The sequence below is a fragment of the Oenanthe melanoleuca genome, chromosome 1A (genome assembly GCF_029582105.1).
Source record: "Oenanthe melanoleuca isolate GR-GAL-2019-014 chromosome 1A, OMel1.0, whole genome shotgun sequence".
Classification (NCBI taxonomy): domain Eukaryota; kingdom Metazoa; phylum Chordata; class Aves; order Passeriformes; family Muscicapidae; genus Oenanthe; species Oenanthe melanoleuca.
Genome location: NC_079334.1, coordinates 47,011,177 through 47,033,801, shown reverse-complemented (window position 1 = coordinate 47,033,801; position 22,625 = coordinate 47,011,177). Strand labels below are relative to the sequence as shown.

The 22,625-nt window shown below is 43.2% G+C and overlaps 2 protein-coding genes across 4 annotated transcripts in view; one reads left to right on the top strand and one right to left on the bottom strand.

Moving 5' to 3' along the window:
• The first annotated feature begins 909 nt into the window (after nucleotides 1–909).
• Nucleotides 910–16,703, top strand: WNT2 (Wnt family member 2). Of its 2 annotated transcripts, XM_056515885.1 has the most exons (5): nucleotides 910–1,320; nucleotides 2,656–2,879; nucleotides 5,773–6,050; nucleotides 8,780–9,044; nucleotides 14,095–16,703. In XM_056515885.1, the coding sequence occupies exons 1-5, from the start codon at nucleotides 1,241–1,243 to the stop codon at nucleotides 14,322–14,324; spliced, it is 1,077 nt and encodes a 358-aa protein (XP_056371860.1). In that variant the 5' UTR covers nucleotides 910–1,240; the 3' UTR covers nucleotides 14,325–16,703. The 2 variants fall into 2 exon arrangements, with proteins under 2 accessions (XP_056371860.1, XP_056371864.1); XM_056515889.1 differs by lacking the exon at nucleotides 910–1,320 and having other exon boundaries at nucleotides 2,492–2,879.
• Nucleotides 16,704–20,920: 4,217 nt separating this feature from the next.
• ST7 (suppression of tumorigenicity 7) overlaps nucleotides 20,921–22,625 on the bottom strand; it is a 128,533-nt gene continuing 126,828 nt past the window's right edge. For both annotated transcript variants that reach the window (XM_056515850.1, XM_056515859.1), the window contains exon 15: nucleotides 20,921–21,239. In XM_056515850.1, coding sequence (XP_056371825.1) covers nucleotides 21,144–21,239 — 96 coding nt within the window. In that variant the 3' untranslated portion in view covers nucleotides 20,921–21,143. The remainder of the gene's footprint in view (nucleotides 21,240–22,625) is intronic.

The following is a 22,625-nucleotide window of genomic DNA, read 5'->3' as shown; positions in this document are numbered from 1 at the left end:
TGTCTGTGATCTTGAGAAGTTGTACCGAGAAAGAGAATGGCTGTAATATGCAGCTTGAAGAACAGCTCTGAAAGGGTGCTTCTTAGCTTGCTCTTCCTGGATTTTCACCTGGAGTTAACAACTGCAGGCTTAAGTTGTGTAGTCCCTAATTCACTTAGCAACCTTGGGCATTTGTGTTTTTTTCAGCCAACGGATGCTGTCTCGGAAGTGGGGCATCTCCAGCTTGATAATGAGGGTTCGTTGTTTGGAATATGTGTTACCCTGTATTTGCTTTGCAGGGATGACATGAAGTAAGAAAGTTGCTAAACTCCTTATTCTTGAGTGTGCTTCCGGCGCCGGCCGCATCGCCCGTGTCTCGGGCCGGGGAGCGGTGCAGCGGCGATTCCCCCATCCCGGGATCCAGGCGCCATGGTCGGAGCCCATGGGCCGAGGTCCCGCGGTGCGGGGCAGCGCAGGGACGCCCGGGGCGGAGGCGGAGAAGCCGGCCCGGCTTGGCGGGGCCCGGGGCGAGGGGAGGCGGCCGGGCGGTGTCCACCCCGTGCCGGGACTGCTCTGGTTCTCTGCTTCTCCTCTGGCACCGGGCCGCGGTTCCGTTCCATGCCTGGTGTTCGCGTACCGAGCTATGAATGCCGTCGTGCCAAAGCCCGAGGGGTGCCAAGTGCTGCCGGTGTGTAACAGCCTGCCGGGCCGCCGCGGCTCCGCAGCAGGTCGTGTAGCATCTGCTGGCGGGTCTGAACTCACTGTCTGCTTGCAGGGATATTGGAAAGCAACTGGCTCCTCGGGATTCCTTGCCTAATCAGAGGTGTTACCTCCTCCTCTTCCCCCAGTGTCTCTTGACATCATTTCATCCATCAGAGTTTCAGAGGAAAAAAAACACCAACCAAAGCAGAACCCACCCAGTTTGAGAGCAGCCCACACCAGCCCCTCAGTTTTGCCGTGACTGCAGGGAAGAGCTGGATCGGGGCAAAGATGAAGAATGGGAGCGGGGCTGAACTCCACGTCCTGAGGGATTTGGTGCGGGGCGAACCGAGAGGAATCCGGAGCGATGCACTGGCCGGCATCCCCCGTATCCCGGCAGGGGATCAGTAAGTCCCGCGATTGCGCGTGGGGATGCGAAGGCGCTTGACCCACGGGAAAGAAGTAGCCTTCAAGGTGCGTTTGGCCTCGCTCGCCCTCGTTGCTCCATGGGATTTCTTCTGCCCCCCTCAACTGACCTGATGTGGACCGAAGCGTTTCTAACATGAACTTTCTCCCTGGGATCTGGTGGTCTCTTCCCTTGGTCTTGGTCTGGGCGACCCCACCGGTCACTTCCTCATGGTGGTAAGCTGTGCAATTCCAGAAATTTTTATTTGCTCTTGGGGAAGGTGGGGTCGGATTAATTGTGAATTAGGGGAGGTGGGGGAAGCCTCTCCCTCTTAGTCTCACAGAAGCGGAGCTCGCCTGCTGCCAGCTGCTCCGGTCCAGAAAGTCTGGCCTTAAAGCGAGCGGATTTAGATGATCCCGGCACCTTCCACACCCCGTCCCCGCTCTCCGAACCTCTTCCTCCGCTTGAGCACAGCGAGCTGGGGGAGCTACTCGGGGCAGCGGTGCGGGGGGACCCGGCCCGGCCGGCGCTGCCCGGGCGGAGGGAGCGGCAGCAGGGTGGGCAGGGGAATACGGCAGGGGAATAAATCAGGGAATACGCCCGAGGGGCGCGGGCGAAGCGCCGCTGCTGGCAGCCGCCCCTCCGCGCCCCGGCGGCGCTGGGAATTGGCTACAGCGCCTCTACTTTTTCATTATTAATTTATTTTTTCCTTCTTCCTCGCCCTCCTCCGCCCCTCCCTCCTTCACTGTTTCTCCTCGCTGAACTGCAAATTGCCAGGGCAGAAGGCTGAGAGCCCAGCGGGAAGCGCAGGGCTCGGCTGCAAGTGATAGTTGATGTCGGTGTGGGGCAGCTCGCTGCAAAATCGCGTTAGAATGGAAACATAAACCTGCCCCTCAGACTGGGAACCCCAACCAAACCCAGGCTGGAAAGTCTTGGTGTAGGAGAGGAGGTTTAAACCCCTTCTTGTAATCCTGGGGAACACATTTAACCTTGACTCTGGCTGATGCGCGATCAAAGTCCTATTTATCAGACTGAACATGTCGTATAAACGTATAAACTTTATTTACAGTGATGGCTTTTTGTCATGGTGTCTTCTAAGTGCCACTTAACTATATATTTTTTGGAAGTCACGGTTTTAACGATTTTATGATCGTATAAAATAATGAAAATTCAAGAAAAGGACATTTTCTTCTGTTTGATCCCTTCAAAAGACACCTATAGAAGTTTGGATTTTATGAAAGGTACCTTTCGAAGCGTTTCAGGATTAATAGAGACCATCTGGATACAGATGATGTAATTTAATTTTTTCAAGGTTTTTTTTTATTTTTATTTTTTCTAAAGTACTGCACGGAGCTGCAATAGCGGGGCTTGGGGTTCTCCTGAATGCTTCACGTTATTAAAAAAACACAGGGTCGATGACTAATTGTAAAGGATTTCCACCAAAAAGGCAGAGGTGGCTGCAGCTCGGGACCCGGCGGAGGGAGGCTCCGGGGCGCTGGAGCCTCCTTCCCCCGGAGCGGGCGCAGGGGGTCGGCGCGGCCCCGCCGCTGCCCTGCCGCTTCCCTCCGCAGGTACATGGGCGCCGTGGGCTCCTCGCGGGTGATGTGCGACAACGTGCCGGGGCTGGTGAGCCGGCAGCGGCAGCTGTGCCGGCGGCACCCCGAGGCCATGCTGTCCATCGGGCGCGGCGTGGCCGCCTGGACGGCCGAGTGCCAGCACCAGTTCCGCCGGCACCGCTGGGACTGCAACGCCCTGGAGCGGGGGCAGCGCCTGCTCGGCCGCGTCCTGCTGCGCAGTGAGTCCGCCATGACCGAGGGCCTGGGGCGGGGCGCGCGGCCTGCCAGGGTAAAGCGGGCTGGGGGCGTCGGCGTGAGGGGACGGGAGCTCCTCGTAGGGTAACGGGGACTGCTTGGGGCTGGCACCCCCTGGGCAGCGTGCGGAGCCATGGGAAGCGGTGCCCGTCCTCCTGTAGCCTTGGGCTTAGCAAGGGTGAAGCTTGGCTTTACATTGCAGGAGGAAAACGAGGACATACAAAGTTATTTTAGGGTCGGACGGCAGAACAGCATATATGATAACGTGAAGGTCTGTATTGCTTAAAAACTTGTATCAAATCAGGGCGACAACGTGGGGGGTTGGCATATTAGGGGCTGGCTCTGCAGTTCCCGACTTTTTTGGTTCATACTGGATATCAAACCCACATATTAAGGCCTACAGGGAAATTGAGGCATCAGAATGTGGCAGCAGATCAGAAGACTTTCCATCACAGCCCAGCCTCAGGATACCAGTACTGGGGATGATGCCTGCTGGAAGGGGCAGCTCAACTGCAGACAGGAGCCCGCTGCGTTGGGATGGCAGGCGACAGTCCCTGCTGCAGGCGACAGTCCCTCCTGCAGGCGACAACCCCTCCTGCAGGTGACAGCTCCTCCTGCAGGCCCGTTCCCGCAGCAGCATTTCGCCGGGAAAGCACACAGCTGGGTGCAGTCCCTCCAGGGCGAGGGCAGCACTGCCCTCCAGGAGCTGCGACAGTTCAGGTCAGGCTCCGGGGAGGGAGAGGCAGGGCACACACATCTCATAGAGGTGAGCCAGGTTTGTGCAGACCCCAAGCAACTGAGGACTACACTGTGCCCCGAGGGAGAATGGTTGAGCAGGGTAGTGTTGCCACCTAAAGGTCGGAGCAAGGCACCTAGTGAGTCTCAGATCTCAAATGCGAGATTTTGACTCGAAGAAATGGCTGGGATTTGTTACTGTGTGCTGCAGCTCTTTCCACCAAGTGCCACACCCTGCGCACATGGCTTTCCTTGGTGCACAGCCAGTGGCTGGCCCTGCCCTGGCACTTGTGTCCCTGCAATGTCCCCGGCATTATTCTAAGCTGTGAGCAGCGTGGCACCTACAAGGAGGGGAGTAGGAAAGTACCCTGGGGCCATTGCCCCACTGATGGACACAGAGAGGAGGATGGCAGACACTGAGCCAAGCAGGGGGATTCTCATTCTGTGCTAGGTTCTGGTGCTGGGAAGCCATGGTTCCTGTAACCAGCTTCGTGTTCCCTTAGCAATTATTTGTGAGTAACCAGTAACGTCACCCATAGGCTGAAGTTTTCAATGAGGTTTGTCTGATATTCAGGAAAACATGTCTGGCAGAACATAGCCTAGTAATGATGAGGCTATTTAATTAAAAAAAAAAAAAAAAAAAAGTAAAAATGCAGTTTTTCCAAAAGTGAAGTTTTCACTGTTGGCTCATGTGAGAGAATGACAGCATCAGGCTTCTGAGCTCTGCACTGAGCCTGATCAGGCTGTGATTGCTACAGAAATGTAGCTTGATAGTGCTCTAATAAAATTGATTAGTTCAATAAACTCAAAAACCCCTTTTCTCTTCCAACAATATCAAGTGTTTCTTTTTAATTAACACTTTACAATTTTTTAATATTTCTGAATAAGTTTTTTCAGAAATAAGTCTTCAAAAGAGTGTGATTTGTAACAAGCCACGGTAACTTCTGCCTATTTTTGAAGGCAGTGTAGGGAAGGCATGGTTTGCCCAGTCCTTTTGTAAGCTTTTAGTTGTTGTTTGCAAAAGGCTTGCACAGCATGTGGAAGTTCAGGGCCCATTTGTAAGTTAAACATATTGGTTCTACTGCAATTGAAATACGAAATAATAAGTTCTATGGTGTAATTCTGCCTCTACAAAAAAATCACAGTTAACATTTGTCTTTGGGGTCCTCTTCTACTGTGCTAACATCACTTAAGCTTTACCCTGCAAAGAGGTCTCTCTCCCTGCAGGATGTCTTAGATATTGCACAAAAATCAACTTGTCATTCTTCCTGTGCTAAAAACTTCAAAAGTAGGAAAATATTCCATTACCGTAAAGAGATTTGTGGCACTGTAATGTAGCTCTGTATTACATCTTAACTATTACATCTTAAAATAAAAGCAATTATTACATTGAAATAATGTACCTAATCACCGATGAGTAGGCATAGTCTAGAAATTCAGATAATCTTTGGTATCTTGATTAGGAGATGGGAAAGCTGCCAGAGCAGCTGGCATGAAGAAGTCACAGCTGCCAGACCAAATCCTGCCTCAAGCATGACACAAGTGGTGCCATTGATTTAATGGAACTTATTTTTGTGAATTACGGTTATGGGCTTGATTCTAGACAGAAGACCTAATATTAACTTATTTTTCAGAAAATAACAGCCAAGCTTTCTCTCTAGCACATTTTAAAGCAGTGAAGTCTATTCCAAGAGCTTCATAAGAGTAAAATCTAGTTTCAAGAGTTACTTGCAGTATTTTGCAATATACATGTTGTTTTAGTGTCCCTGTTTAATAATTTCTTGAACTTATCTCTCCAATAGCACTTCATATATTCTTCTAAATTCACAAAACATGATAGGAATACCAGCTGTCCTTTTCACATATCTGTACAAAACAACTGATCCATGAAAGTATATTAATCAATATCAGAAGCAAATGTTTAATGTTTTCCAGCTCTAACACTATATTGATGAGCTTTTACCAGGGAGGGGTCCAAGTTTAAGCCATGACTAATTCTGGCTCCAGGGAATGTGTATTTGTGTGATTTCAGCCTAGTTTATCTTTTGCTCTGCAAAAAAGTCCAAGCTAACTGTCTGGATATAGGACAGCCACTCAAAGTAGCTACCCCAGTGATACTTAAAGCAACTTTTCTTGTTTCAGGTAGTCGAGAATCTGCTTTTGTACATGCCATCTCCTCTGCTGGAGTTGTTTTTGCCATCACCAGGGCATGTAGCCAAGGGGAGCTGAAATCCTGCTCCTGTGATCCCAAGAAGAAAGGCGCTGCCAAGGACAGCAAGGGCCATTTTGACTGGGGTGGCTGCAGTGATAACATTGACTATGGTATTAAATTTGCCAGAGCCTTTGTGGATGCCAAAGAACGGAAAGGAAAAGATGCCAGGGCACTGATGAACCTTCACAACAACAGAGCTGGAAGGAAGGTGGGTGTCCATCCAATAGATGCCTAGAGATGTTCTTGGACCAGCCCTGGTGTCCAGGGTAGTTAATGCTTGGCCCTTGCTGTCTGATCTCAGCAGTTATGAAGAAATATGGGAACAGCAGGAGCCTGAGCTGCTGGTTCTATCTCCCTTGGAGGTTCAGTGTGACAGAGATCTACAAACAGAGTGAATTCAGCTGCCTAACAGTATTCCCATTGGAGTCACTTCAGTTGCTCCTTGTGTGGGAAGTTAAGCAGGACTCTAAGCTGCAGGGTCACTTTGGATGGAGGTTTTGTTTTGAGCCTAATTCTTAAATAAGCAGGAGTTTTATTTTTGATTAATACAGAATACAAATTTCTAAGAGAGGCTGAAGATCACACTGAAGAGCAGGCTTGACAAAGAGAAAATTCAAAATAACTCTCGAGGGAAAGAAACCCATTCTGTCCATTTCTGTATATATATGGTAAACTTAATCACAAAGTGGGCAGAGACAAAAGATAATTACTTGACTTTTAAAGAAAATAAATCCAAAATACATGTCCCTCCAAAAGGAAATGGCGTTGGAGCATGACCTGCAACCCCTTTTCTACACATTGTATGAAAAGACCATAGAAGACCGTAGAAGGAGTAGTTGCCAGGTGTATTGCCCACCTCTGGTGCCAGGGCTGAGGAATATCTGCACTAACATTTTGTGGTGGTAGCTATAGAAAGTAAGAATAGTACATGAAATTGGAATATGCTGTTTGGTTATTTAAAACATGTTAAAAATTTGCTGCTCCCATGACATCTGAAATAATACAGAAAAAAAAGTGCTAGACCAAGCACTTTAGGAGTTATTTGTAGGGAGTTTTTGTGTCTTATCTTTGGTTTTCCTTAATGCATATTTAGTAGGAATTGTTTGTATTCTGATCTTTTTTGTATTGTAAGTAGATGATTTTCCTGAAAAGGTTTTGTTCTTCAGCATCGTTCCTCCACCTGTTTATTGCCAGCAGGTGCAATTCATATGTGATAGACACATGCAGTACTGTGATCATGTTTCTGTTACTGTCCAAAAGAGGGTGAAGTCTACAACACAAAGATTTTTTTTGGAAATGTGGGATATGTTCCATGATGGGAAGTACCTTCTGTAATATTTGAGCATCTTATTATTTTTAAGTTTTAAAAAACACCAAATCTCAAATACTAAGGTAGTACTGGTAAGGTAGATTTTTAGAACAATATCAAGAAATTTGATAAATGTATTCAATTAAAAATGGTGAATATGTTCTCATATGCTCTAGGACATGCTTTATGGACAGAGGCACTGTTTTGTATTCACAGTGCAGTAGTGCAGGTTTAGCTTTGCAGGGATCTCACCGCTTTAGCTGCCCACAAGCCTGGCATTTTGACCTGGGTAAGACCCTCTGTGGCCTTGGTTTTTTCCTGCCCCCAGAAGGGTTGTTGATAGATTTCTTTTAAAGCTAGACTGTTCCAACTGTGTTATTTAAAAAATGAATAGAACAAATATTTATAACATTCCCATATGAATTCCAGAACATAATATGCTGCATATCACCATAGGAACATCACTGATAAAAAAAGTGATCTGCATTCCTATGTGCTTCTTCCACTATTCCAGCAGGTTGTTTTAAACATACAAGTAGCTAAATTGATTTCTGCTCAGATAATTAAAACCAAGCATCTGTAAATCCCAGATTTGTGATATGGCAATGAAGTGGGGCTGTGGGAATGCCAGTGACATCTTTGAAGTAGTCATATAATTTACAAGTTGGAAAGAAAATTAAAAGTCCTTTGGTTTTATAATACATTCTCACTTTTATTACTAAGTGCTTGACTGAAAAAGGCTGCCCCACTGTGCATCAATCTCACTTCTAATCATGGAACTTTCCTCTCTCTTACCTCCTCCCATGGTGACATTCCTCTTATACAAACTCTAAAAAGTTTATGTTTCATGAACCCTTAAGGCATAATATTTATAGGTCAAATATCCATATCTACGTAATTAGGAATGAATTATTTACTGTCTACGAACCCATCTGTTGTTCTCCAGCGTCATACAGATAGCTTAAATGTCTGAGATGAAGCTGAAATGTCTTTAAATGCTATCCAGATGTTAAATTAATGATAAGAGTGATCTCTCCAGTGCAAACTAATGAAGATCTTATTTTAAAATGTTTGTTAGAAGCTGTGTAGGCATTTTAAGCATACTATATTTTAAAATTCTGCATAGATCTGATGCCTAGAACAGGTACAGTGCTTTACACAGTCTTTAAAAATAATTTAAATATGAAATGCCTATGAATTTCTGGGCAATATCTGAAATGCTGTTCAGGGTAAAGGGCAACTTCGTGAAGATGAGCTGGAGAGAGTCAGAGGGTCAGCACAGTGGAACAACAGGGAAAGGATATACCTTTGGCCTCCCTAGGTGCTGAATGATTCTGGCTATTTTTGATCATTTTCTCCTGTCCAGTCTGTGTCCTGGCACTGTAGCCCACAATGATCCTTGGGATGGCTGGCAGGAGCAGGAAGGTAAGCACACCCTGTGTGCAGTGAGTCAGGCAACCAGAGCACACCAACCACATGGGGATGACTTGATGCTACCAGTGGGTGTCACTACAGACCGTAATTTGGAGACCCATCGCAGGCCTGGCACTACAGGATGGATAGAAAAGGGCTGAGAAGGAGTTTCTTTTACCTGTGTATATTTATATTTACCTGTGCATTTTAAACAGGCCGTGAAGCGGTTTTTGAAACAGGAGTGCAAATGTCACGGTGTGAGTGGATCGTGCACTCTAAGGACCTGCTGGCTGGCCATGGCAGACTTCAGGAAAACAGGAGATTATCTGTGGAAGAAATACAATGGAGCAATTCAGGTGGTCATGAATCAAGATGGCACGGGTTTCACTGTGGCTAATAAGAAATTTAAGAAGCCAACTAAGAATGACCTGGTATACTTTGAGAGCTCTCCAGACTACTGTATCAGGGACAGGGATGTAGGTAAGCCTCTATCATTACCTGTGAATGCTTTGAAAGACATTTGTACTTCTAAGGTCAAAAATTATAGTTTTATTGTGAGTGTGTTTGTCTGTATATACGTATATGTATGTCCATGCCAACCATCACATTTTCTGAAGAGTTGTGCCAGCCCCCGTGGGAAGAGATAAAGTATTGGTGCAGCTATTAACACTGGATTTTCCTGCTTCAGAGACTCAATAGAGGCACACTTAGTGTTACAGAATTCAAGGCATTGCCAAGCACCAGGAATCCTGCTAATGGCTCTTGACCCATGTATAATATTTCCTGATGTGGCAATTAAACTAGCAACTAGAAAACCAGAAATTTGCAGAAGAGAGGCAGACTGAGTAATGGATGAGAGAAGTTGTGGAACTAATTAATAGGTTGTATAATGGACCAGATTGCACCCCGTATGACAAATCTGTAAGTATCTGGATAGCAATGCAACTCAACTCTTTTTGGCACTGCTGCATGTTTACAATCCAAGTTTGCTTGGAATAAACACTGCAAAACAGCTGTACTTAAATAAGAACAATATGTGAATTCCTGGTCATGTACTATTGACTTCAATGAACCCAGAATTTTATCCAGTACAATTATATTGTACAGTGTTTCTGGTTAGTTGAGTCAACAACATAATTTTAAATGTTATTTATTATTTTGGCAGGTGATGTTTATTACCTGCACTAGCACATACCATTCCTTGAATAGTGGCTGATACTGTAAAGTCTAATCCAAGTGAATAAATAGGCATGTTGTGGCATCATGTAGAGATTAACTTTGCAGACTAGGATTTTTTCAAAACATTTCTCTCTTGACATAGCCTCTTTTATTGTAAAAACCATGATTTCTTTTCCTCCGGAAGAAGATCTTGTACACTACCCAATTCTATGTCAAAAAGCCATTTAATAATCTCTTTGTACTAAGACTAATCTCATCTGTCAGTCCTGTTATTGTGGAGGAGAGTGGGCATTTTTCACCACAGTGTATTATGTGCATTTGCCAGACACTGACAAGCCTGCCCAGAGATGGCAAAGTCTGACATGTTCTTTGGCTCAGCTCAGTGTAAGGCTGCAGCTGAGGTGATGTTTCTTTGCTGCCCAGAATTCAGAGAATGTGGCTGTTTGGAAGAGCATATTTTTAGAAAACTGCAGTAAACCTTTGATGGGATGTGGGATGCTCTGCTGCTTGCATGGAGCAAAGAAAGAAACACGCAAACAAAACCTGATCTGGCTTTGAGGGAGATGATTTTGGCAGCTGCACCACATTTTTTTCATGTTTTTGGTTTGCCTTGTTGAGCATTGCAGAGTGCCAGCCCTGTTAAATGACTACAAATGAAATGAGATTATGCAAGTCTGAGTTTGGAAATAGGTGGGGAGCATCTCAGTGTCAGCTGAATCTAATACCACAGTGTTTTAGTATGTCCTTGAATATAGTTCTGCCTTTCATTCTCCAGGGAATTCAAGTGATTTAGTGCTTCAGAAAAAAAAATTATCTTGAGATTGGTTAATATTGGAGCTGAATGAAGGATTCACAGAGCAAACCTCATGACTTGACCAGGAGGCAAACTGTAAAATGTCCAAGCCAGTGTCCTGTGTGGCTTGGTTGTGCTAACATGTAGGAGCCACTGAATTAAAAGTGCTCAAGGATTCTGCCATCACCAGCCTACCTAGGAAAAAAGCAGACGCCTCTCTTTCCCCACTGGAGCTTCCACCCTGGGTCTGGCATTCTGTCTGAGGGGGCAGCTGGACATACATGCATGGAGCAACCCAAAATGTGGGTTGTCTGTTTTGGTTTTATTTTTTTTTTCCTCTCCAGAAAGGAAAAGAGGAGTAATTGATTTCAGGAAGGATATAATATGGGAAATCACTTACAGTGATTACACTTACACTCAATAGCAATATAATGTAATGGCCTGACCACCTCTTTCCTTGCCTTAAGATTTCATGAAGGACCAAATGAAGATTTTTCAGAAGTGTTCAGAATTCATTTAACCGTGCACACCTAACTCTGCTGAAATAATTTTTACTCACAATTTCATACTCAAAATTTGGTAGAAACAGATTGAACATCCCAGAAAGCTTTTAAAAATCATCCTAAGTAAACTGTTGTTTTTATCAACACAGGGCCATTTTTTCAGAGCTGGCCTGGGCAATCCCAGCCCCTCCAGACAAATCTTCCTCCAATTTGTACTGCCTGTTCTTTTCAGCCCTTCTGTACTGGGTGTTGTCCAAAAGATCCAGTAGCTTCAGAGCTACTTTTCTGTGAACATTTCTTTTAATTATTTTTTCCTCAAGAGCACTTGTCAGGAAACTGTTGTTGGGGATTTCACTGGTTTTGCACTTTTTTTTTTTTTTTTCACTTTTGTGTGTGTATATGTGTGTGAAAGTCTAATAATGGATGTTATTTCTTGACACTAGCTTTTAATCAATAGAAGTAGAAAGAAAAAGCCCTCATTATATACTAATAAATACATTTTAGGGCTTTAAGAATGGAAAGAAAATATTTTTCAACATAATACATGTTGACTTCCAAAAATAACTGCAAACTGAGAAGAAAGGACTTGATGTACAGGCTGTGAAGTTGGCAGTATGAAAAGCTGTGGATGTTTTGGCAGGTAAAATGTGTGTAGGCATGGCAATTCCAATATTTGAAATGAAAACAAAGAGGTTTATAGAACCTTTTTACAAGTTAGAACCTACTCCTGCCTTGTAAGTGCTGAGGACGTGCATTGCAGGTAGCAGGCAGAAAACTCTGCTTTATTCTGTGCAGTGTCTTCTCCTGCTGCCTTCATCCCTTGGCCTGCCAAGGAGTGCAGTAACTTGTTTGGCTCCTCACTGCTGGTTATTGTTCATTTTCTTTCTCACTAGAGAAGCTGCAGAGATTCTGAAGATGCTGCTTGAACTTTAAAAAAAGGTTGGTTTTGCTCAAAAACCAAGCCTTTATATGAGCTTGTTTTCACTTTTGTCACAATCTGTGGATAATTAGGTCCCCTGTCCTAGTTGTGTAGTAAATGTTGATGTTTTGTGGTCAGCATCAGATGATACCAGTTTCTGACTGTCTGTTAGTGGCGAAATAATTGAAGCTGCTGGAAAAACTCCTTTTGAAAGCAGTGGGTGCATCCTGCTTAAGTTGTCCTTTAGTGCTGTGTGATTTCCCATTACATCTGGAAATAAGAACATTGGACTTGGAAACTAACATGCTCAGAGCCCAAGGATATTGGGGTTTATCAGGCTGCAGGTGCAGGAGCCTGTTTCTGGCTCCATTCAGTGGGCACCTGTGCTGAGCTGGGGGGGCCAGTGGCCACAAGCACCTTCTGCTCTGCCTGCAGCAGCCATTCCACAGTGAAGCTCTCCAGGTGTATACCTCTACCAATGAATATTTAAATATTTAAATAAATACTGGAATCTAGGCCATGGGAAGGAAACTGAGATGTGTTCTAGGGGCTGAAGCACTTCTCTGGGATGAGAGTTGAAGACTGTCCTAAATTTGATGTAAAAAGAGGAAAATTTGCACCCCCATGGCTGAGATGCTGGATTAGGTGTCAGTCCCATGAAAAAACAGTTTGAGAAGGAGACTTTGGTCCAGTTCCTGAGACCCCTCATTTCATTAGTGGTTTGGGGTCAGCCCCCATATCATATTAAGTCTTCCTGATGCTGGGGGGACAGCAAGGAGTGGAGAGATAGTGAAGACTTGTATGTTATAAACTGCTATGAGACAGCAGCATCAGTGCATACAACCATAGAGGGGGGGAAAAAAAAGAAAATTGGAATTTATTCAGCTTAAATTATTAATAATTACAATTTAAATGCAGTTTACATTTTTATTAATTAAGATTGGTTTGCTATCCTAGCTCATGCAAATTTTAATTAATATTTGCATGTATTTGTTTTCCTTAACAAGGTAAATTTTTCATGTTCAGCGTGCACCTGCAAATACACATTGTAAAATATTTCCTGTTAATTTACTGACCACACCATTACTTAGGGAATATCACCTTGCCAAGAAGAGAATGGAGTTGTACTGAGGTCTGTGGAAAATGTCAGAAGAATATTAATTTTTAAATTTTTTTTCTGCATTTGATTCGTAATAACAATACATAGGAAATTAGGTGAGGCAATTAATTTTTATGAAGTTTTCAGATTAGTGGTAATAACCTATCAGCAGCTGTGGTATTGATCCTAAAAGTTTTTGTTAGATGAACAGTGGCTCCTCTGTGGTACAGTCACTGTTCAGACATGCCTTGAAGAGCCATTTTGTGCTACATGGATTTAGGCACAGTCATTTCAGCCACTCCTCCTGAGTGTTTCAAGAACATGACAAGGTGTGGTATGGTTCCTCTCCCTCTTTCTGTCCACATCAGGATATAATTTAGTTTCTTCTAATCTCATAATGAAAGGGGAGAAGAACTCTCTGTGTTACCCCACAGAGGTGAGAGGCACACAGAGCAGCAACTCTTCAGCTGCCACCTGAACTGGTGGAATGGGGCCCGTGGGTGGACACAGCAGTGATGCCAAATGCCTGGGGTGCTTCTGCACTCACTTCTGCAAGACTTTAATCACTGGCAGCTCAGTTACTTGGAGTAACTCTTGAGTCCCTCACTAAAATCTTGTGATCTTCTCTTTCCTATGCCCTTCCTGCACACCCAGAGCTCCTCAGCAAAGCCCATGAGATCACAAGTTCCAGGCAGAGCATGGGCTGGGGGACTGGGTGCAGGGAGCAGGATTGCCTTGGGAAGGGTGTCTGCTCTCTGGAGGGGAAGAAAGTTCCAGGGAAAGATGAATCAAAATGTGATAATATTAACATATCAGGCAGACCCTTGAAGTATTTAGCTTATTTGATTCCTCCTCATCTCCAGGCCTGGTTCCTAGGGGAAATATGAGAGCAATTTTACCTTTATAGGCATTTCTCTGGCTTGACATTGAAACCTGGGTGATGTGATGTTAAAGGATCAAATACATGGCGAATGCTGTCTCCTAGACTGTGTTCCGTTCAGATGTGCGTGCTGCCCTTTGCTGCGTTCCCTTTGCAGGGTCCCTGGGCACGGCGGGCCGGGTGTGTAACCAGACGTCCCGCGGCATGGACAGCTGTGAGGTGATGTGCTGCGGGAGGGGCTACGACACCTCGCGCGTCAGCAGGATGACCAAGTGCGAGTGCAAGTTCCACTGGTGCTGTGCTGTGCGCTGCCAGGACTGCCTGGAAGTGGTGGACATCCACACCTGCAAGGCACCAAAGAGCACTGCCTGGATTTCCCGGACATGACACACAGGCTGCTGATGCTGAGGAGCGCGGCCTTTGCCCTTCCTGGGCCATGCAGGGAATGCATCAAAGGTCTTTTTTATTTTTATGCCTCTTTTGTCTTTCTTGTTCATTGCACAGAAGCTGCTGAAAAATTGATATAAACCCTGCAGCATTTACTTTGCATTTCTGCATGACAATGCTGCTGCAGAGTTGTCTCTGCATAAACTGATGCAGCTCTGGAAGGATGTACTTATGCCAAGACTCTTCCAACCATCATGTAACTCTCCTCCAGAATCCTTGTGGCAATTCATTCCCGCCATCAGGAACACAAGAAGATACAATATATGGCACTTTTACAAGATCACCACCACCAACCACATGGGCTGGACTTGCTCAAGCATCTTCTGAAGGATCTTGGGCAGGTCACAGTTGGGGAGTTTGAGCCATTGGTTGCTGATTTCCCCCTTAAAGAAAATTTGCAGCTAGATTGGTGAAAAACTTTACTGGAAGGGTGTTTGTTCATCCGTGGTGGACTGGACTTTGCAGTAAGGTGGGCACCTGAGGCCACCCTGGCCACCATTAGCACACTGTGGCTTCCTGTGGGGCAGGAGTTGGTCCATGGCCTAGAACAAAGGAAATTGCAGGAGATGTATTCAGCCACAAACTTTGATGAACTATTAGAGTGAAAGCAAATGTCTTAGTTACATGTTTGTGAAAACCTGCCTTAAAACCTTTTAAAAAGTAATTAACTGCTGAAGATTTTTTTTTTTCCTGACATGAAGGATTGAAGAAAATGGTTTTTCACCCTAATGAAAGCTGGGTACAGGACACTCAACTACCTAAGGATAAGATTTCCTCCTTTTCACATACACAACAGTGGAAAAATGTTTGTAAAAAGTGATGGAGAAGGAAATGCCTTGCATTAGTAATAACTTGGATTCTGAAGAAGTTACCAGTTTCTATGATCTTTTAAAGTTAATAAATCTATTAAATGTGCTCAAAATTATACTTTCCACTCAGATGGAGACATCCAAATTAGACTTTTTTTCTGCATGTTTTCTGCTAAACTGCATGCCTATGATTTGGAGTATATTGGCTTGTGATGGAGGCAATTGCAGGTTGTGCCAGGTTCCTATGCTGAGCTGGGATCAGCACAAAACAACAAGCTGCTATAAAGGTGTGCAGACCCAGAAACTGGAGCCTTGGTGGAGAGGAACTGGGTCAGAGAGGGACCTGCTGCCTCTCCTCAGGGCAGAGATCAGCAACATGAACCAAGAGAAAAATGGGTTCTGTGCCAGTAAGTATAATAGGGCTCTGAAAAAGCACCAACGAAGAGTAGAGACAGGCAAGGTAATGAAAAAATAATGTAGGAAAAGGAGGTTGAATGAATGATAGAACACATTGTAGATGAAGGAAAAATTTCATATGAAAATGAAATAGATGGGAAGAACCCTAGCAGGTACAAACAGTGCAGGAAAAAGTAATATCCAAGTAGCTAACCAAGGCAATAAAGTGAATACTCTGGATATGTTTTGTTTTTGGAACTTTCTGAAAAGACTTTAAAAATAAGGGGGTTTGGCATTCAGTGACCTTGAGGGAGCAGTCATTTACATCTGCAAGGCTTTCATAAAAGTTTGTATCATTAAAATGGGTAATTAATCTCCAGAAGGCACAGCTAGTGTTAAAAGATTAGGAGGCTCCAGAAAGTTCTTTATTTGGACAATAAGATAATGTTTCAGTTCCTGTATATGGAAATGATCATGGCTAGAGGTAACAACAATGACACTTCTGTCTATAAACCAGCTTCTGGTGGGAACAGCCCTACCCACGTGTCTGTGGATGTGCAGTGCATGTATAACGTGTATATATGTACCCACGGGCAGCTCAGGGCTTATACTGCTGGCCTCTCCATTGCTGCCAATTCTGGCTCTGCACTGGGTAAGGAAAATTTCATACCTAATTGTATTTAAAGGTGAGCTCCAAGGAGAATTTTTATTGGGATTTCACTGTGAAATTAAATCCACATGTAGTTCATAGCCTCAGCAATATCATACTTTAAGCCTTAAAGAATTTAAAAGCAGTATAATAATTTTTAACCCTTAGAGCCATTTTTGTTTTTTGGGTTTTTTTTCTAGTTTTTTTTTTAAGATTCAGGGAGCCTGAGTAGTCTAAAAGATTACCTATTTAATAAAGCTGAAATTATTTCAGTGTTCTGGAAAAATGAGAAAGGCTCATTCTTACAAGAGAACTTGCTCTAGGTAGTTGAATGAAGGATGATGAAATCAGAACTCTTCTTAAATCTGTTATTTGTTTAATAGTTCAGAAAATCAACTCACCTGAATTCTGCAGTCCCAGATAAAGTGTTTTGGAGTCACTGTATTAAACGTGTATTGCCTTTTATTCCCCAGCCTGTGCGCTAAGGCACATCTTCCTGTCCCAAACGTTCTCTGGGTCAGAGGCCTGTGGTTCCTGAAGGCTGGTGTTACCAGTAAGACCAGGAAGATGGGGGCATTGAGTCCCTTGGCCTTTTCAGTGTCCTTTTTTTCAGTGTCCCTGTCCAGCAGCAAGCTCACCCAGGTGTGCACAGCAGGCTGATGTTCCCATTTTGGGCATGTGCCATACTGAGACACTGTGATGCAATGCCTGCATCAAAACCACTTCACCAGAGGAAACCCAGAATATTTCACAGCATAACAAACGGGTGAGTGCTGAGCTGGCCACTTACTTGATGAGAGTTTTTTCTGTATTTATGGTTTTTTAGGAGCTCAAGGTAGACTTCTTAGAGTTGTAGGCATTTCTGCCTCTTCCACAATGAAATGCACTCCCAGAAAGTTTTGCTATTTCTTAGTGGCAAAAGACACTTGGAGATGTAAACATTGCTGGGGAAGGCCATTCCATGATATTCAGCAAATCCAACAAAGAATATAAGAGAGGAAAAAAGAGGAAACAAAAGAAAAGAAGAAACAGAAATAGGCATGGCAAATGAAATAATACTCTAGTTTTGTTCTGTGGAATAAATTTACTCATGTATTTAGTCATGAAGAGGAAACAGCTGTCTCTAGGTAGACATTTTAGTGTCAGAATAATGTTAGCTGAGGCTAAAGGTTGTAGCATTATTTTTTTAAATACGCAGTCCAATTTTCTTGAGGGAGTTCCCTTTAATTTGCTGCATGAACTCTGGATCTAGCAGCGCCCTGAAACACTGTTAGCTTGCCAAGCTTTTTGGGATCGCTTCCTCCCCTCTATTTTCAACAACCCTAAAAAGTGTGTTGTGCTGTTATAGGTAAAATCTCATTTTAAAAGTTTAATTTTCTTTTACCACATGGAAAATGAGGAATGACTTAGGAATGGTGGTGTACATTAGGGCATGTGGGCATTGAGGCTTGAGAGATTGCTGCTTTTTCTTTTCCTGGAAAAATACCTAAAATCAATTTATGCATCTCATCCTGGCCTCCCATCCCTGTGTTAACTTCTTTGCAGATGTGAATTAGAAATAAAATTCTGCATTTCTGATACCATGCTGCACAGCTGCTGAAGGGCATCTGGCCCAAACCACAGCTGTTGGTCACTGCCCACAGACTTCATGTTCAGGGTCAGTGTATGGTGGCAAGGGGGAGAGGAATGTCTGGGGATTAGAGAAGATCTGGATCTGGGGAGGGTAATTCTGCTGAGAAAAACCAGCTCTTACTCCAGTGTGGCAGCACAAAGTGTACCAAGGCTCACTCTTCTCCATGGCGTTTACCCTGCACTCTTTGAAAGGGCTTCATAGAGGTGGTGGCTGCCTCCAAGGGCAAAACCTCCAAGTAGTTTGTGGTCATGTCACAGCCTGCAGGTATTACCTGCCACTTCAAACGATAGAAATAAACTTACATTGTTATCAGAAAGACAGAGGCAGCTCATGGGTTCCAGCAGAAATGTGTTTTTGGGTTGTTTCTTTTGGATAACAGCTCATTTGCCTGGGGAAATGGATGCAACTTCATAAAGTTAAGATCTCTTATGAGAAAGAAGCAAATGCATATGAATCAATATACTGACAGCTCCCTCTGTGGTGGGAGCTGGGCAGGAGCCCTGCTGGAAGCTGGGTGGAGCCAGGGCTGCTTCTTACAATCTGCTGTAACTGGAGCCACTGAGGTTTTCAGGGCCATCACAGGATGACAGCCACACTGGATGTGAAGAGGTGTGTGTGGCATGTGCAGGAGGTGCAGCTTCCTTTGGATGTTTAGCTTCTACAGGTTTCTTCAACATGGCAAAACTCCTGATAATTTTCTCCTTTCTGCTAGGGTAAGGACTTCCATGCTCTGAAAAAGCAGTCTATATGTTCAGGATACAGACCAAATGATAAAAAAGAGAAAGCAGCACTAGAGAAAGAAGTAGCACTCTCCTTGGTGTAGCATTCACCTCTCTGAGTGCATTCCTGGCAGGGAGCAGATGTACATCTATCCGATGGGAGGGAGGCACAGAGGGGCCCAGCTTGCCTTGACACTCCTGGGGGGAGTCTTCTCCTTTTTTGTTTTATAGTTAGGTTATAGTGTAAAGAGATAATGTGCATACAAATTCTTTAAGTTGTCTTTAAAGAAAAAAACCAGGAACTGCTAACATTTGGAGTTAAAAAACTTCTTCCACCCCTAAATCTTAAGATGAGTTATTATCTGAACCAGATTTCCACAAGGCTTATCTCTGCACTAAGCCAGAGGCTTTCCATCATTATAATCATGGGCTGTGTTTTCTTTTTGATTTAAGCCATACTGAACTTCACAGGAAACATGTCAGAGGCAGCAAAGCCTAAGGCAATAAACGCTGCCCAATGAAAAAGAAAATCCTTTGTCTGATTTGCCTAGTCTTCCAGATGCCTAGAAATGTAATTAAAGAGAGGATTTTCTAGATAAAAAAAAGTCCATGGAAATAGAAATAAAATTGCATAAAGATATTTTTGAATTCCTAAATATTCCCCAGATTCTTCCAGGAGTTAAGCATTCCTTTTTATCAGAGTATTACAGACAGTAATTCCCACATAAATAATAATATCTTTGAATGGAAGGCCAAACTACTACCTGCTGACAAATATGGAGATTTGTATACAGCTAGATACATACTAATGTGCAAATGCAAATGTGTTTACATTTAGGACTGTGAATCACAGCAATTTATTCCTTTGAAATGTCGGGTATAGGTGGATGGGATACAAAGCAGCACAGAAGAAGACCAGACTATGGCTGATCCTTTTGATTTTCAGCACCCTTACATAATTCTGACAGTGCTGTTTTGAGGCAAACAAATTAATATGGTTATCCCTAGATTTTCAGCTGGAGATAAACAGCAGCACCTGCTGTGAGGGTGTTTTCTGTAGCTGTTGTAGCAATTCAGATGAAAATAGAACTCAAATATTGGTCTGTGTCTTACTTCCACATGCTTATCCACTAGCAATCCATTACCTCTAATCTTATGCCACATCCTACATTAACTGCAAGCCAGACTAATTTCAACATTACAGTGAATTGTTTTGCAGGAGTAATAGCCAGAGATGATAAACCTGTATGGAAACCTCCAACAGCCTTACCAGGTCTAACATTTGTCCGTGGGGTTCTCTGCTCTTCTAAACCTTGGGGCTTTCCCAGGTCTTACAGCTGATTTCTGCTTCTTTTAATCTCATAGCACATCAGTATTTACATGGTACTTTTTCTCACTTGAACAAACATGTGTCTTCTACTAGACTAATATGTTTGTGATCAAGTGAACAAAAAAATAATGTAATGCATCTTCTATTGTTAAGAAACATTTTCCTTTTATACAAGTTCTAGTATTGGGAGTTTTGTCTCTGCTCACTCATTTCCTCATTGATAAACAAACTTATCTGCTAGTGATCACAGTCCCTTAAACTGCTCAGCATTTTAAGAGCAACAGCAAAGTTTAAGTGGTAAAGTGGTATTTTTGATCCACTGCCTCAGGGTTATGCTTCCTTATCTGGAAGGTGACCTGGAAAAAAAATCCTTGAGGCATCTGTAAGGATCCACTTTTAATTCTTGACAGAGGACTTGCTTCAACTTCCAGATCAAAATCTTCATTTTACAGCTGGCCTCAGAAGTTTCCATTGACAGTGGCTAAGTCATAAATGAATACTTAGTCTAACAGTCACAGCACAAGGATAAGATTTCCTTAGGTGAACACTAACAGTGAAACACCAACCTCTCTATTAATTGTGCATGAACTAACACCCATTTTGCTAACAAGCTTGCAGAAGGTATCTGAAACACTGGGGGTGTGAAAAAAATCCACCAAGTATGTGGGCTTCTTGAAAATTCAAATGAGGACACAGTGACCTCTGTGCAGAGAAGGGAATCAGAAGCCCTGTGTGCCATCCAAACTGCCTGGAGAGCCTAAAGCAGCTTTAAGCTGGAGCTTGAACTGTCTAGAAGCCTCCCTCATCCAGACTGCTGAAGTGAAGGCCTCACCCGAAATGAACTCCATCAGAAAAGGCAGTGACAATGTTGCTTAACTGTAACATTATTAGCATGTACCATTACCTGAATGTGTAGCTCCATACACATCTGTGGTACAGATACCACAGTTTAACAAAAACTTAGAATCTGTGTTCTGAAAAAGCTGAAAGACAGCAATGCTACAATACACAAAAGTTTATTTTTTGTCTTTTCTGAAGGCAAAATATAATAGAACCTAACATCAATGTATTTTGTACAACAAAACAGTTTTTATATGAGAACAGACAATCCATGAAGAGTTTTTAAGTCTTATAACTGCTTCCCTTTTTTATCATGCTTTCCTGTGGTCAACAAAAAGTTGGCACAGAAGATGTCATGGCAGTCAGTCAGCAGGCATGCTCCCTCAGATCCTTGTCAGCTGGTGCCACAGGCTGGAGGGCAGGATACTTTCAACTTTTTCCATCACAAAATTTAAAGGGGCAAAGAGGGTGCTGAGAAACTGCAAAGAAATCAGATATATATTCAGATCAAAATCCAGGAGACAATACATGTCAAGAGAAAGCTGTCCAATAAAATAAGATATTCTTGCTGTGTCCCTCTGCAAAATCCTCCAGCATGATAAAAATGACATAATTCACATGTAAAGACTTAAAATTCTTGAACCTTGCATATACAGAGATTTCTGGATTTTCTAGCAAAAAAAGCAAGAGCTCCATTTTTACAAAGATCATCACAGTGATGAACTACAAAAGTTTTCACACGTCTCACATCCTAGATTGAAGCTCACACTGAAGCCACTAAAAGCTGAACCTAAAACCTATTGAAGAGAAAGCGAGGCTTTTCCATATCAGGGTCTGCCAGACCACCTCACAGACACAAAAAACATATCATGAGATTCAGTTTAAAATGGTTCAGATTTGCTCCATATACTGAGGCATCATTAACTGTAATTTATCCTATCATGCTCTGCATCACTGACTAAAATTAATCTTAACATCCTCTCTCTATTACAGAACACAACATTCAAATATGACTTCAATATATTAGTGTTCAGACAGGCATATGAAGATAATCAAGATGGAGAACATTTTATCACAGGAAAGAAACATTGGCAGCTACATGTTGCAGAACTCAGGTATTCAAAGCACTCCTGAAATACTATTAATTTTAATTGCTTAATAATACATTTGAGAAATACATGTTAACTGTGATTTACATTGCCTGCAGTTCAACTCATACATACAACTCATTACATACACCTGTGCTGGGGCCCTACATGTGTATGAGAGAGTACAGCATTTATGATGCTTATGCATTTTAAAGGCAATAGTGAGCACTCTAACTCCTTTTTTTTTTCTCTTGGATGTGTTTGCATACAATGCAGACACTACATCATGGACAACTTGTGCATCATGGGAAAACCAGGTAACACCACCCCTGGTAATGTCATTTTGTCATAAGTACAAGTCAAAGGAAAAAGTAACTGAAGCAGAACAAATATTTCAGCTCTGGTGCTAAAGGTCAAGCTGTATAACATGAGCCACAGCTGAATCAATGAAACACTGATTTACCTAATCTTAGAGACTGCTCTTTCTGTTTCAAATGGCTTAGTCCAAGGAGAAACATTCCCTCTGGTTAAGCTCTGAAGTGCTTAAATAAATATGTTCCTTTAATTCTGGAAAATGCAAAAAGCTCTTCAGGGGATATCTTCTACTATTTGAGCAACACTTGATTTATGTGGTAAGCTTGTACCATCACATCTACTTGAATAAAACTCAGCTTTGTAACTAGTTCAAATTACATACCTGTTAGATCAATGAAACAAGAATAATTTGCCTGATAGTGACTTTTATTGCAATTCACAGAAATTTTGTTGCTCAAGTAA

What these genes read in the sequence shown, in the direction of transcription:
- WNT2 (XM_056515885.1), top strand. Translation starts at nt 1,241, where the DNA reads ATGAACTTTCTCCCTGGGATCTGGTGGTCTCTTCCCTTGGTCTTGGTC. An exon ending in ACAACAGAGCTGGAAGGAAG is followed by an intron (nt 6,051 to 8,779) that starts GTGGGTGTCCAT and finishes CATTTTAAACAG; the next exon opens with GCCGTGAAGCGGTTTTTGAA. An exon ending in TATCAGGGACAGGGATGTAG is followed by an intron (nt 9,045 to 14,094) that starts GTAAGCCTCTAT and finishes TTCCCTTTGCAG; the next exon opens with GGTCCCTGGGCACGGCGGGC.